The 11907-nt window shown below is 44.8% G+C and overlaps 1 protein-coding gene across 1 annotated transcript in view; it reads right to left on the reverse strand.

The window, feature by feature from the left end:
• Window positions 1-10588, reverse strand: part of OSGEPL1 (O-sialoglycoprotein endopeptidase-like 1) — a 31777-nt gene extending 21189 nt beyond the window's left edge. The window contains exons 1-3 of the mRNA XM_015408846.1: window positions 10478-10588; window positions 7498-7614; window positions 1576-1660 (exon numbers count right to left, since the gene is read on the reverse strand). Coding sequence (XP_015264332.1) covers window positions 1576-1590 — 15 coding nt within the window. The 5' untranslated portion in view covers window positions 1591-1660; window positions 7498-7614; window positions 10478-10588. The remainder of the gene's footprint in view (window positions 1-1575; window positions 1661-7497; window positions 7615-10477) is intronic.
• Between the last annotated feature and the right edge of the window lie 1319 nt (window positions 10589-11907).

Here is an 11907-nt window from a genome sequence, read left to right on the forward strand (position 1 = left end):
GTATTTTTGGCCCCTGTGTAACAGAGTGTTGGACTAGAGGGGCCATTGGCCTGATCCAGCATTGGCTTCTCTTATGTTCTTATGTCTGGGGCAAGGGATGCTCTGTATTCTTGGTGCTTGGGGGGCAAGAGTGGGAGGGCACCTGGTATTTTTGGCTGATGTGTGACACAGAGTGTTGGACTGGAGGGGCCACTGGCCTGATCCAACATGGCTTCTCCTTATGTCTGGCGCAGTGATGCTCTGCATTCTTGGTGCTTGGGGGGCAAGAGTGGGAGGGCTCCTGGAGTTTTGGCCCTGCTGATGGACCTCCTGAGGGCACCTGGGTTTTGTCCAGTGTTTCCTCTAAGTGCAAGGTAGCTAACAGTTTTTTAGCCTCTGGCTCATACATTTTTGTCTTAATTCAGGAAAGATGCCTCCAGAGCAAATTAATTTATGCAGTAGCCAAATTGCTCACTCATAGCTTTAATGCCAGTCGCTCACAAAGGAGCATCCCGGGATGTTATATCAGAGTCATGTGACAGGAAGAGGGGGAGCTGGATCATAACCAACAGACGGAAAGGGCCAAGGACAAGAAACAAAAACCAGTCATCATGAGGTTCCGGTGATGTCAGGGGGTGTGGCCTTATGACACACTTCCGGTGATGTCAGGGGGTGTGGCCTATGACACACTTCCGGTGATGTCAGGGGGTGTGGCATATGCTAATGAGTTATGCTAATGAGCTCCGGCAGCTCTTTTTCTACAAAAAGACCCCTGCCCTATGACTTTATGCTCTCACTTAATGGAATCCTTTTTATCTTGATCGCCACCTCAAGCGGGTCCCTGGAGAGGCACCCTATACATTCTTTAAACAAACGTATCTCCTGTTGAAGGAGGAAAGGGACACAGGCACAGCGGCAAACTGCAAGAAGTCTGGTTTATGAACAACGGAAAGCAATGTACTCAGTTCACATATATGTAACGCGGGGAGTGGGTTTCCTCCCCCACCATTCTCTCCTTCACAGCAGCCCTTTGCAGAAAAGCTGTTTGGCCAGCAGATCTTGTTTCACTGGAAAGGAGTAGCCATGTCAGGGTGATCACAACAAAGGACATACCTGGTAAAAGCCCCAGAAACAGGTGGGAGGGAGGCGGCATTGCAGGAGAATTTAAAAAACAAAAATGCAGCCTTGTGTACTTAACCAGAAGTTGTTATGAGAAGTGCCAAAAGACAGCTCTGGGAATCACCAGAAATTCTGCAGCAAAACCTTTGTCATTTCTGGTAAGAACATATGGTAAGTACACTTTTAAATTCCCCCCCACCCCCCAACTGCTCTGAGAGGTGGTGGGAAGCGGGACCTGGGGGCAGGGAGGGGGGGGGGGGGGAAATTGTTATAATTGTGAATCATAAATAAAATTGATTGTATTGTCTGGAGGGTCCTTTATTCTAATCCTCTTAAAATCTAAGAGCTGATAGGGAAAATGTTCCCTTTTCTCCTCAGTATAACTTCGTTTTGAGAGAAAAATAAATTGGCTAAGCACCTGGAAGCGAAAGGAAACTGGTCTCTGAATCCTACAGTGAGGACAGCGATTATTTTTACCTGTTTTAAAATCATGGTGTCCAAATAGCTCTCTGGTTTTCCCCTTTTACAGTCTCCCAATTCCAGATTCACATTTCACAGCCTCCTAAGAAACAGAGACACACAAAGTTAGAAAGAATACACAGGCGTTATTTCCCTTCATGCATCACCTGTTCCATTTTTTAAATTCTGTGTTTCTCATATGAACAGCTCCCCAAGACCATCAACCCCTCTTTGTGTCTGGTCGGCACCCAAGGACAACATGCAGCTGCTTTTGGTCCCCTGGAGCTGGAGTCAGAGTAGGGGTGCCAGGTTGTAGGACAAGGGAAAAATGAATGTGAGTTCTGAATGTGAGTTCTGACATTTCCTCTGACATGTTTATACGCTGACAGCTGTCACTGTGCCCTCACAAGAGTTTAATAATAGTAAATTCAGATTTTGGTATTTAGCCCAGATGAAAGAAGGACGGTTAACTCTGGAAGTGTTCTCAAAACATCTGGTACCGGGAAACCTGACAAGAGCTAGGCTTAATGTGAGTCACAGCCCTTATCGGCTAGCTCTCCAGAAGCGAGGCAGGAGGCTGACTTCAGCAAGGCCAGAAAGGGTCCTGCCGGTGTTCTTCAGTGTTTCGCATTGTTCTGGAGACAAGGAATGGTAATTACTGAAACCAATGAGAGACGCACTGGGTGCGTTCAGACGCGGTGTTTCAGCCGGCATAAACTGTACCGGTTGGAACCGGTGCAGTTTATGCCGGCTGAAACGGGATCACGCTTACCTCCATTTTGCGGATCCCATCGGTGTATGCCCGCTCACACGCTGCGGGCGTCGGTGTTTTGTTTTGTTTTTTAAACACAGTTTGAGCATGCGCATAGGCAGCCATTCACAGAATGGCGATCTTTGCGCATGCTCAAAACACCCCATATTACATTTAAACTTTAAAGGTAAGGACTTACCTTTAAAGTTTAAAGTCCAAACTGGCCTCCCTGTAGTCCCGGACTCCTCCGAAACACTACACTAAGGGCTTTTTTTTTTTTTTTTAAACAAACGCTCAGGGCGAAGCTTCGCCCAAGCGCATATCGCTCAGTTAAAAAAAAATGGCGGGGGAAAATCGGAAGTCTCAGGCTTCCGACGGAAATGGCTAGACATCGGTGGACAGCGATCAGATGGAGGGGTACATCGAAAGCAACCGTTGCACTCAGTATACCACCACTTGGGGACCTAGTGGCAGAGTGCAACGGTTTAAAGGGATTTACAACGGTTAGGGACGGGAGGCAGATGTTTGCCGTCTGAACGCCGGTAAGTACACCGGTTGGAACCGGCACCTATACCGTTGTAAATCCCCCCCGTCAAGTGATGCTTCTATGATGTTACCTGCTGGGCTCCAATCAGAGACTCTTTAATGTGTAAACTATATGTGACGTCATTTGGGGTATAAGACCTTCTGCCCTTCCTGGTTATGGCAGAATACAGCTTTGGAATGGCTGAAGTGCAAAGGCACTCAACGCCATATTCCCTGTTTCCATTGCAATAAACAGATATTCATCTAACTCGTTGGACTCCGACTGTGTGTTTCCAATTCGGCAACGGGAGCACGCAGGCACAGGTTTGTGCATCAAGGTCCCCCCTGGCCACCAACGGGGTGTGGGGAGCAGAGGTAGGTCCATTCTTACAAGCTTCAGTGTGTGAGTGCAGAGTTTCCACCCCACGACTGTTCACCATTTTCTGATACCTGTACCTGGCAAGTCAATGCCCCGTTATGTCCCTATCTTTTGCCTTTGGGGAATGTTAAAACATTAGCAGTGCAATCCTAAACAGAGTTACTGTTTATGTAGGTTGCTTTTATGGTCAGTCTTCAGGGTTCTACTCTTTACTCAAGACATGCTTGCAATTTTAAACGATTACCGCAGAAAGTAGTGAAGTGGGAACACAGACTGGTGGAAGAAGAAGAGAAGAGATTGGATTGATACCCCGCCCTTCACTCGGAGTCTCAGAGCAGCTTACAAACTCCTTTTCCCTCCCCTCCCCACAACAGACACCCTGTGAGGTAGCTGGGGCTGAGAGAGCTCTGACAGAAACTGCTCTTTTTCAAGGACAGCTCTTATCAGAACTATGGCTTGCCCAAGATCATCCAGCAGCTGCAAGTGGAGTGGGGAATCAAACCCGGTTCTCCCAGATTAGAGTCCGCACACTTAACCACTACACCAAAATCCCTAGAAGTGCAGTTGAGGGGGGAAAGTCTGATATCCCATGGGATGGATCCAGCCTTCCTAGCCTTCCTCCAATGGAAGATCTACTTAAGTTGGAGAAAAGCTTCATATCTGAACCCAAAGGAAAGGTGGGGTATAAATATTTAAACACATAAACAAACATTGTACAGTGGAGCGGCAGGACATGAGCAGGATTCACCCTCTTTACTTCCAGGCTGTGAGAATGAAGGCCGAAAGACATTTCAGGGAAAGCAAATGATTTTCTACCACGATTCCCTAGAGAAGCAGCAGAGTCGGTGACAGAAGCAACACCAGTTCTGTCGGCAAAGAGACAGCACCCGTCCCATTTCTCTGGGGACACTGACAAATGCAGGGGCCCCTCAAGGGCACGGTAACACACAGTGACTGAAGGTTGTATGGTTAAATACTTTCTCTCAGATTTCTTTATAAGATTTTATCTTTCTATAAGTCCTTTATATAATTTTATTGCCGCTTCAGCATTCACAAGGATTTGAGAACGCCCTTGCTGGATGGTCAGTCTAACCCAGCAATTCTCAGATGGCAGCCACTGAAAATTTACAAGAAAGGTATTAAAGAGAAAGCCTTTTATCCTCAGCACCTGGTACTCTGAGGCACATTCCTCTGTCTTGAAGGACTCCCCTACATCGACATTCGAAAATTATGCTAACTCTAAAACTGGACACCGCCTTGTGAAACTATAAGCCAGTGTCGTGTAGCAGCTAAGAGTCAAAAAAGGAAAACAGATGCTAGGTGACTAGGGTTGCCAGCTCCGGGTTGGGAAATAACTGGAGATTTGGGGGACGGAGCCCGGGGTGGGCGGGATTTGGGGAGGGGAGGGGCCTCAGCAGGGTATCATGCCAGAGAGTCCACCCTCCAAAGCAGCCATTTTCTCCAGGGGAACCAATCTCCGTAGCCTGGAGATCAATTGTAATAGTGAAGCCTTCTTTGTCTTTTCCCGAAAAATTGGAAAAATTGAAAAAAGAAAAGAAGAAAATTGATTATGGAACGTTTTATTTTAACATGATGAATAAAATATTTTAAGACAAGGTGTTCAAATATTTTCCAAATCATTTCTAAAAAATATGTATGGTATCAGATTGATCTAATTTTTGTGCACTGAGGACAAGCAAGTCCTAGGTTACAAACTGAACTGTCCAATGCAAGAACAAGATGCATTTCTTCCTTTAGGAGGTGCGATTGTCACAAGAAAAGAAAAAGGTTTCAGTTTTGTTTTTGCATGTGGGTGGGTATTCTGTTTGTAATAATTATTTGGATACACTATGTTTTTAATATGCTAGTTGTGATAATTTCATGCCAAGAAAAAATGTCCATGGTCGTATTTTTTGTTTCTAAAGTAACAGAATGACTTTCACTCTGGAAAACAAAAAAAGAAGTGCTAATGTAGCATTTTTTTCAATTTTTCCAAAAATTTCCATCCCCCCCCAAAAAAAACCCGGGAAAAAAACTGTTTTTTCCCCCCAAGTTTCAAAAATTCCGGAAATTTTACATCTCTATGAACAGCCCATCAATTGTCCACAGGAGAACGTCATGCAGCATTCAGCTATTTGGAGTGAACAAACCGTAGTTATCTGCTTAAAAATGGGTGTATAGTTTATGATACAAAGGGTGATTTAGAGACAATTCCAGAAATGTGATGTTATTATGCTCTCTTGGGATATAGCGGGTCGTTCTAGGTGCCAATCCTACTCTCCAGATATTCCTTTCTTTTGACAAAATGTTGATGTTATTATGCTCCAAGAAACCTGGACCGCAGTGGCCCTAGAATTAGATGGCTACCACACATATGCCGTAAAGGCTGTCCCAGACCGGGGCCCAGGTAGACTTAAAGGGGGTTTGGGCATTCTTATTGCTACATCTTTAAAAGTAAACTGTATGGAGTTAGGTCCTTTGGATCATTTAGCAACGGCCGTCATTCTTACGTGGGCTAAAGACAGCCTTTACTTATAAATTCCTATCTTCCGCCTACTAGTCCACCCTCCAAAGCATCCATTTTCTCCAGGGGGCCTGATCTCTGTAGTCGGGAGATGAGCTGTAACTCTGGGGATTCCCCAGGTCCCACCTGTAGGCTGGCATCCCCAGCAGAGGATGCAGTCCTAGGAATTCTAGCCTGATCCTATGCAACGCTTCCTTGGAAGCATGTGTACATAGGATTGCGACAGGGGTTCTCCTTGCTTATCGTTTACAAATTTTTTTTAAAAGATAATGAAAATAACATAATTTCTTTTTTGTTTGTTTGTTGCTTTTTAAAGTTTATTTAATACATTCTACATACATATCACTCCAAAATAAAACGGAAAAGGAAGGAGAAGAAAAAAATATATTCTGGGTTGTGGAGTGAGTTTTAATAGTAAAATTCATAAAAACAGAAACTTATTCAATCAACAGGAAAATCAGGGCAGGGAAGGCCAACATCACACCTCAGGTTTGATCAGAAAATTGCCCCCAGAAAATATTTTGGAATCTACCCCATACCACAGGAGACAGAATATAATCTCTAATTATTCAAGATGTTGACATTGTGCTCTTTGGGAGCACCCTTCTTTTACTAGAGGCATCTGATTTGGATCTCGAAAACCAACTTCCTGTGACTCATACTGTTTTGCTTCTAGTGCGCTATGCTGAACATGCAGAATGCGGAGAATTGGGGGGGGGACCCTGCTCTACATGTTTTGTTTTGAATCTCTTATGCATCGAGAATGAGTGCAGGACTGACAAGGCTGCATTCCTTTCACTGCTCTATGAACAAACAATACTGTGGGCCCTAAAGGCAATTTCCAGCAATGTTCCCTCTACGCTGTGGAGTCTTGTGGGCAAAGATTCTACTTTGTGAGCTGCTGGCATTAAAGTTGTGAGTGAACGATTTGGCTACTGCATAACTTAGTTTGCTTTGGAATCATCCTTCTGGAGCGAAGACAACAATGTGTGAGCCAGAGGCTAAAAAACCGTGAGCTAGCTCAGACTAACTCAGCTTAGAGGGAACACTGATTGTCCAGCGTTCTACAGGAAACAAAATACTGAATTTGGCTGTGAAAACAGTAAATACAAACAAGAGCACCAAACAATGACTTCTAGAGTTGGTTATTTCATAGCTCAGGAAAAAGATTTTTTGAAAAGGTGCAAACTAAGCTCAGGCGAACACAACACATTTAAGAAGTCTGTACCAGTCGTGGATGCCTTCTTGTACTGAAGAAAGGGACAGAGGATAAAAGTTTCGAGGAGAAATCCAGTTGTACACAGTGCATAAATATGACTGCAGTGGAGCCTTCCACTACCAACAGGACTGCCAGCCTCCAGGTGGGGCCTGGAGACCTCCCAGAATTACAACTGATCTCCAGACGAAAGAGATCAGTTCCCCTGGACAAAATGGCTACTTTGGAGAGTAGACTCTACGGCATTACACCCCATGGAGGTCCCCCTTCCCCAAACACCACTACCTTCAGGATGCACCCCCCGAATCTCCAGGAATTTCTTAGCCCAGAGCTGGCAACCCACTGTTACTGCATTAGCTACAGGAAACTCTTGGCCTCTGCCCTGGTCAGAGAAGAAGAAGAAGAGCTGCTAAGTAGCTACACCACTCCCCTGCCAGCAAGGACATCAGTAAGGGAAGATCAGCCTGACCCCGGCCAGATGAGCAACATGTGTTAACAGCTTGTAATTTCATTCTGGCATCTGCCTTCTCTGTTTGTTTTCTCACCTGCTCTCCTGTGGAATGTCTTGCGTTTTCACTCTTGAATCCAATAGCAAAGCCCGAGTCTTATGCCAATTACCGCTGCGAAGGACAGTGTGAGCTGTTCTGGAAGACAATTTTTGCCTGAAAAGCAAAATAAGAATGAACAAGCTGGTATAAGGCCAACTCGTGTTGGTCTCTACAAGGTGCTAGTGGACTCAAATCTAACTGTTCTAAAGCAGGGTGAGGATTTGAATTAGGTGACAAAGAGAGCTTTGACTCTAGACAGCTGATACCCTGGAGCTCTTGCTGGTCTCTAAGATGCTACCAGACGCTGGACCAGTGTTCCCTCTAAGCTTTAGTGTAGGAAAGCAGTGCGGAAATCTCCTGGCTGGAGGTTGGGAGCTGAAATACTTATACGTCATGAGAGGCCGAGATGGAATCTGTTTACTGCTAACTACGCAGTGAGTTAGCCTTAAGAAAGGCAGATAACAGAGAGCTTGCCTAAGAGAACGAGAACACACACACACACACACACAAACATTCCTTAAGGATGCTCTAATGCTTAAAGGGGGGAAAAATGTGTATAAAATAAAAGCTTGAAGCCGAGAGGTTTCAGTCAGTTCCTGACAGTTCCTGCAAGCTTGTGTCCTGTCGTCTTTGTATCGTGAACCCTGCACCCCACACCCTAACGAGCAGCACCGCACTTTAGAGTTAGTGTGAGCTAGCTCACAGGTTTTTAGCCTCTGGCTCACACATTTCTGTCTTAGCTCAGGAAGGATGGCTCCAGAGCAAACTAATTTATGCAGTAGCCAAAGTCGCTTGCTCACAACTTTAATGTCAGTAGCTCACCAACCAGAATTTTTGCTCACAAGACTCCACAGCTTAGAGGGAACATTGCTCTGGACTCAAATCAAGCTGATATGAGGCAACTGACAGAACCACTTTTGATTTTGCAAAGGGATACTTACTTACGGTATGCCCTGTCCTGGATATCCTAACTGGCTTCACCATAGGTTTGGGAAGACCCATTTATTATGCTATAAGCTTTCACAGGCCAGTGATAAAATGGACTCTAGCCCACAAGAGGTTATGTTGTTGTTGTTCAGTTGCAGTCGAGTCCGACTTTTTGCGACCCCATGGACCACATCACACCAGGCCCTCCTGTCTTCAGTCGTTTGCTTAATTTCATGTTCATTGCATCCATAACACTGTCTAACCATTTCATCCTTTGCCGTCCCCGTCTTCTTTTACTTTCCATCTTTCCCAGCATCAGGGTCTTCTCCAGTGAGTGCTCCCTTCTCATTGGGTGGCCAAAGTATTGGCTTCAGCTTCAGTCTCTGGCCTTCCAGGGAACAGTCAGGGTTGATTTCTTTTAGGATTGACTGATTTGATCTCCTTGCAGTTCAAGGGACTCTCCAGAGTCTTCTCCAGCACCATAGTTCAAAAGAATCTATTCTTCGGCGCACAGCCTTCCTTATAGTCCAACTCTCGCAGCCATACATACTGGCAGGCATAACTCATCAGAGAATAAAGCTCCCCTGGAGAAAATAGCTGCTTTAGAGGGTGGACTGCTGAGGTTCCTCCCCTCCCAAAATCCCACCCTCTCCAGACTCCACCCCCCAAATATCCAGGTATTTCTCAACCCAGACCTGGCATCCCTAGTTGTAATAGAACAAGCTATTAGAATACCAATTCTGCAGGTGGTAAGAGATGGATAAAGAAATCCAGTGATTTTGTAACTTGGCTAGGTTATTTCGTGGCTGAACGCCTTTGGACTTCATGGAAGGAGGCTCTCCATATCAATACAACATGGATTCCAATCCAAAAACAGTTTGAACCATTTAAAGGCAACAGACCCTACAGAAGAACCAGGTGCTGTGTGACCCTTTGATCAATACCAGCACAACTATGGTAAATCCGGGGTTCTTTCCTCTGCATTCCAACATATATCTCGTATGTGATATTGCACATAAAATAGCTCTCAACACATCCGCCATGGCCAAATTGTTAAGGAATCACATGAAAAAGTACAAATTGTTCATAAGGCAAGGAGCTTGTCTTTCCGGGTGTTAATTTGAAAATGCGGCCACTAGGTGATTGGTGTCAGCAAGCTGCCATGGAGTTCTGTGTAACATATTAGGCTTTGATTTGCATTCATCCCGAAAACCCCCTCCCTGCATCTGCTGTACCATCCTATCACTTCCACTGTGCTCGTTAGGTAAATTCCTTTCCATGTATGTGAGGTCTGCTATGGAACATAGATAATGCTCAAGGTCAAGTACTGGAGGTTGAAAGGAGTTGTGGCGTTCTTTTGATGATTATGCACTAGGGCCTGAGAAACGAATGAATGTTTAGTTTTAAGACCGTTTTGTTCCCAGGGGTTTTGAGCGCCTATTTCACCGGCTTTCCCGCTCGCGGGAAATTGACCCATTGGCTACGGCCTGGTTTGATTGTGTTTATTATCTTGTACCCGAGAGTTAGAGTCCATTCCTAACAATCCTATTGTTCCTGTGTAACCATCGCTTTAATAAATTCTACTTTGCTTCAAACGTGGATTTATCTGAATGCTTGGTGATCCTAATCCTGTTTCCAAGGTGCTTCTTCAGTGGCTTAAAGAAGACTTGGGCCTTAAATAGTCTCCTCGGCTTTTGCTCCCAGCAGGCATTGCTGGGGCGAACTGACCTACCCTCTGTCCCTTCAAAACGGTGTGGAATTGGTTGGTTGGGGATGAGCTGGGATGTTTTGGATTCCTCTCAAACTGGCACTGAGGGGTTCCCTTTTTGTCCACTTCACACTGCTTCCGTTGGAATCAGACTTCTATGTAGTTCAATAGGCATGGTTTCTGTTGATTAGGCCCCAGCTAAGGAATAGGCGAGATTAGTGCAGGCTAGATATTTTTTTTCAATCGAATTAGATCAGCAAGTACCTTGAATTCAATCCCCAATGAATTAATCCTTTAAGGACTTTTTGTTGCTCTTGTTCATGCTATAAATCTGTCACCTACCTGTCACTTCATCCACCATGTGATGTGGAGGGGAGCCAAAGGTTGTGTACGTTGGAGGTGGAAAGTTCACCTCGCTATCTGTCGCTTGAGAGGTAATGACTCCCTTTATGTTCCTGTGAGAGTGACAACACAAGGCATGTTACAATCTGAAGCAAGATAATCTTTCACTGAACTTACTTTGGTTGATGAGGGAGAATGCAAACTTTCAAGTTATGCGAGTATATTAATTTAGAAGCTGTTTACGTTTCATGTTACAACAAGCTTATACCCCGAATTAAACTTTGTTGGTCTTAAAGGTGCCACGTGCCACTGGACTCAAACTTTGTTCTGCTGCTTTGGACCAACATGGCTAGCCACCTGAATATAACTGAAGCTAGCTGATGCAGTGTTTCTTGAAGTGCAAAAACATACACACTTCCAATTCTGTTGTGTATAGATATTTTTTAAAAAATCACCCTAAGAGAGCCAGTGTGGTGTAGTGCGGTTGGAGTATCAGACTAGGATCTGGGTTTGAATAGCCACTCTACTTTGGAAGCTGGGCTGACCCTCCTGGGCTAGTCACACACGTTGGTGGGTGCAACCACAAAATGGCCACTGCAGGGGGAGAGACACACACACAGTAAATCCAAATAGAGCAGACAAGGACAGTAATTTTAAAAAATGCTCCAGAAAAGAGGAGAGAGAGAATAAAACAAACACTATGGTGGCAGCATGCGCTGAAACAATGTTATTTTAACCTGTGCAGCCGATTAGATCCCCAATACAAATCAGAAGCCCTGCCAAGCAATAGCCCTACTTGGCTGTGCCCACTTTCTAAAAACAGTTGGCAGGTGCCAGAAAAGGTGTCGGCAGGCATCATGGCACCCAAAAGCACCTTGTTGGGACCCCTGCCATGAATGAATGACCTCCAAAACATCCTGTCATTAACAATCTTGCTCAGGTCTTGCAAACTGAAGGCTACGGTTTCTTTGATCAAGTCAATCTATCTCATGTTGGTCTGCCTCTTTTCCTGCTACCTTCATCTTTTCCTAGCATTACTGTGTTTTCCTGTGACTCTTCTCGTAATGTGACCAAAGTACAATAGCCTCACTTTAGTCATTTTAGCTTCTAGCAGAGTTCAATTTGACTTAGAACCCACTTATTTATCTCTTTGGCAGCCCACGGTATCTGTACAACGCTCCTCCAACACCCCATTTCAAAGGAATCAACTTTCTTCCTGTCAATTTCTGCATTGTCCAACTTTCACATCCATACATAGCCATGAAGAATAATACGGCATGAATTATCTTGATCTTGGTCACCACCAACACATCCCTACACTTAAGACTATTTTCTATTTCCTTCATGGTTGCCCTTCCCAGTTTCAAGCTCTTTCTGATTTCTTGGCTGCAGTCGCCCTTTTGGTATCTGAAGAAGTGAGCAATGACTCA

The sequence above is a fragment of the Gekko japonicus genome, unplaced genomic scaffold (assembly GCF_001447785.1).
Source record: "Gekko japonicus isolate JY-2015 unplaced genomic scaffold, Gekko_japonicus_V1.1 scaffold4269, whole genome shotgun sequence".
Classification (NCBI taxonomy): Eukaryota; Metazoa; Chordata; class Lepidosauria; order Squamata; family Gekkonidae; genus Gekko; species Gekko japonicus.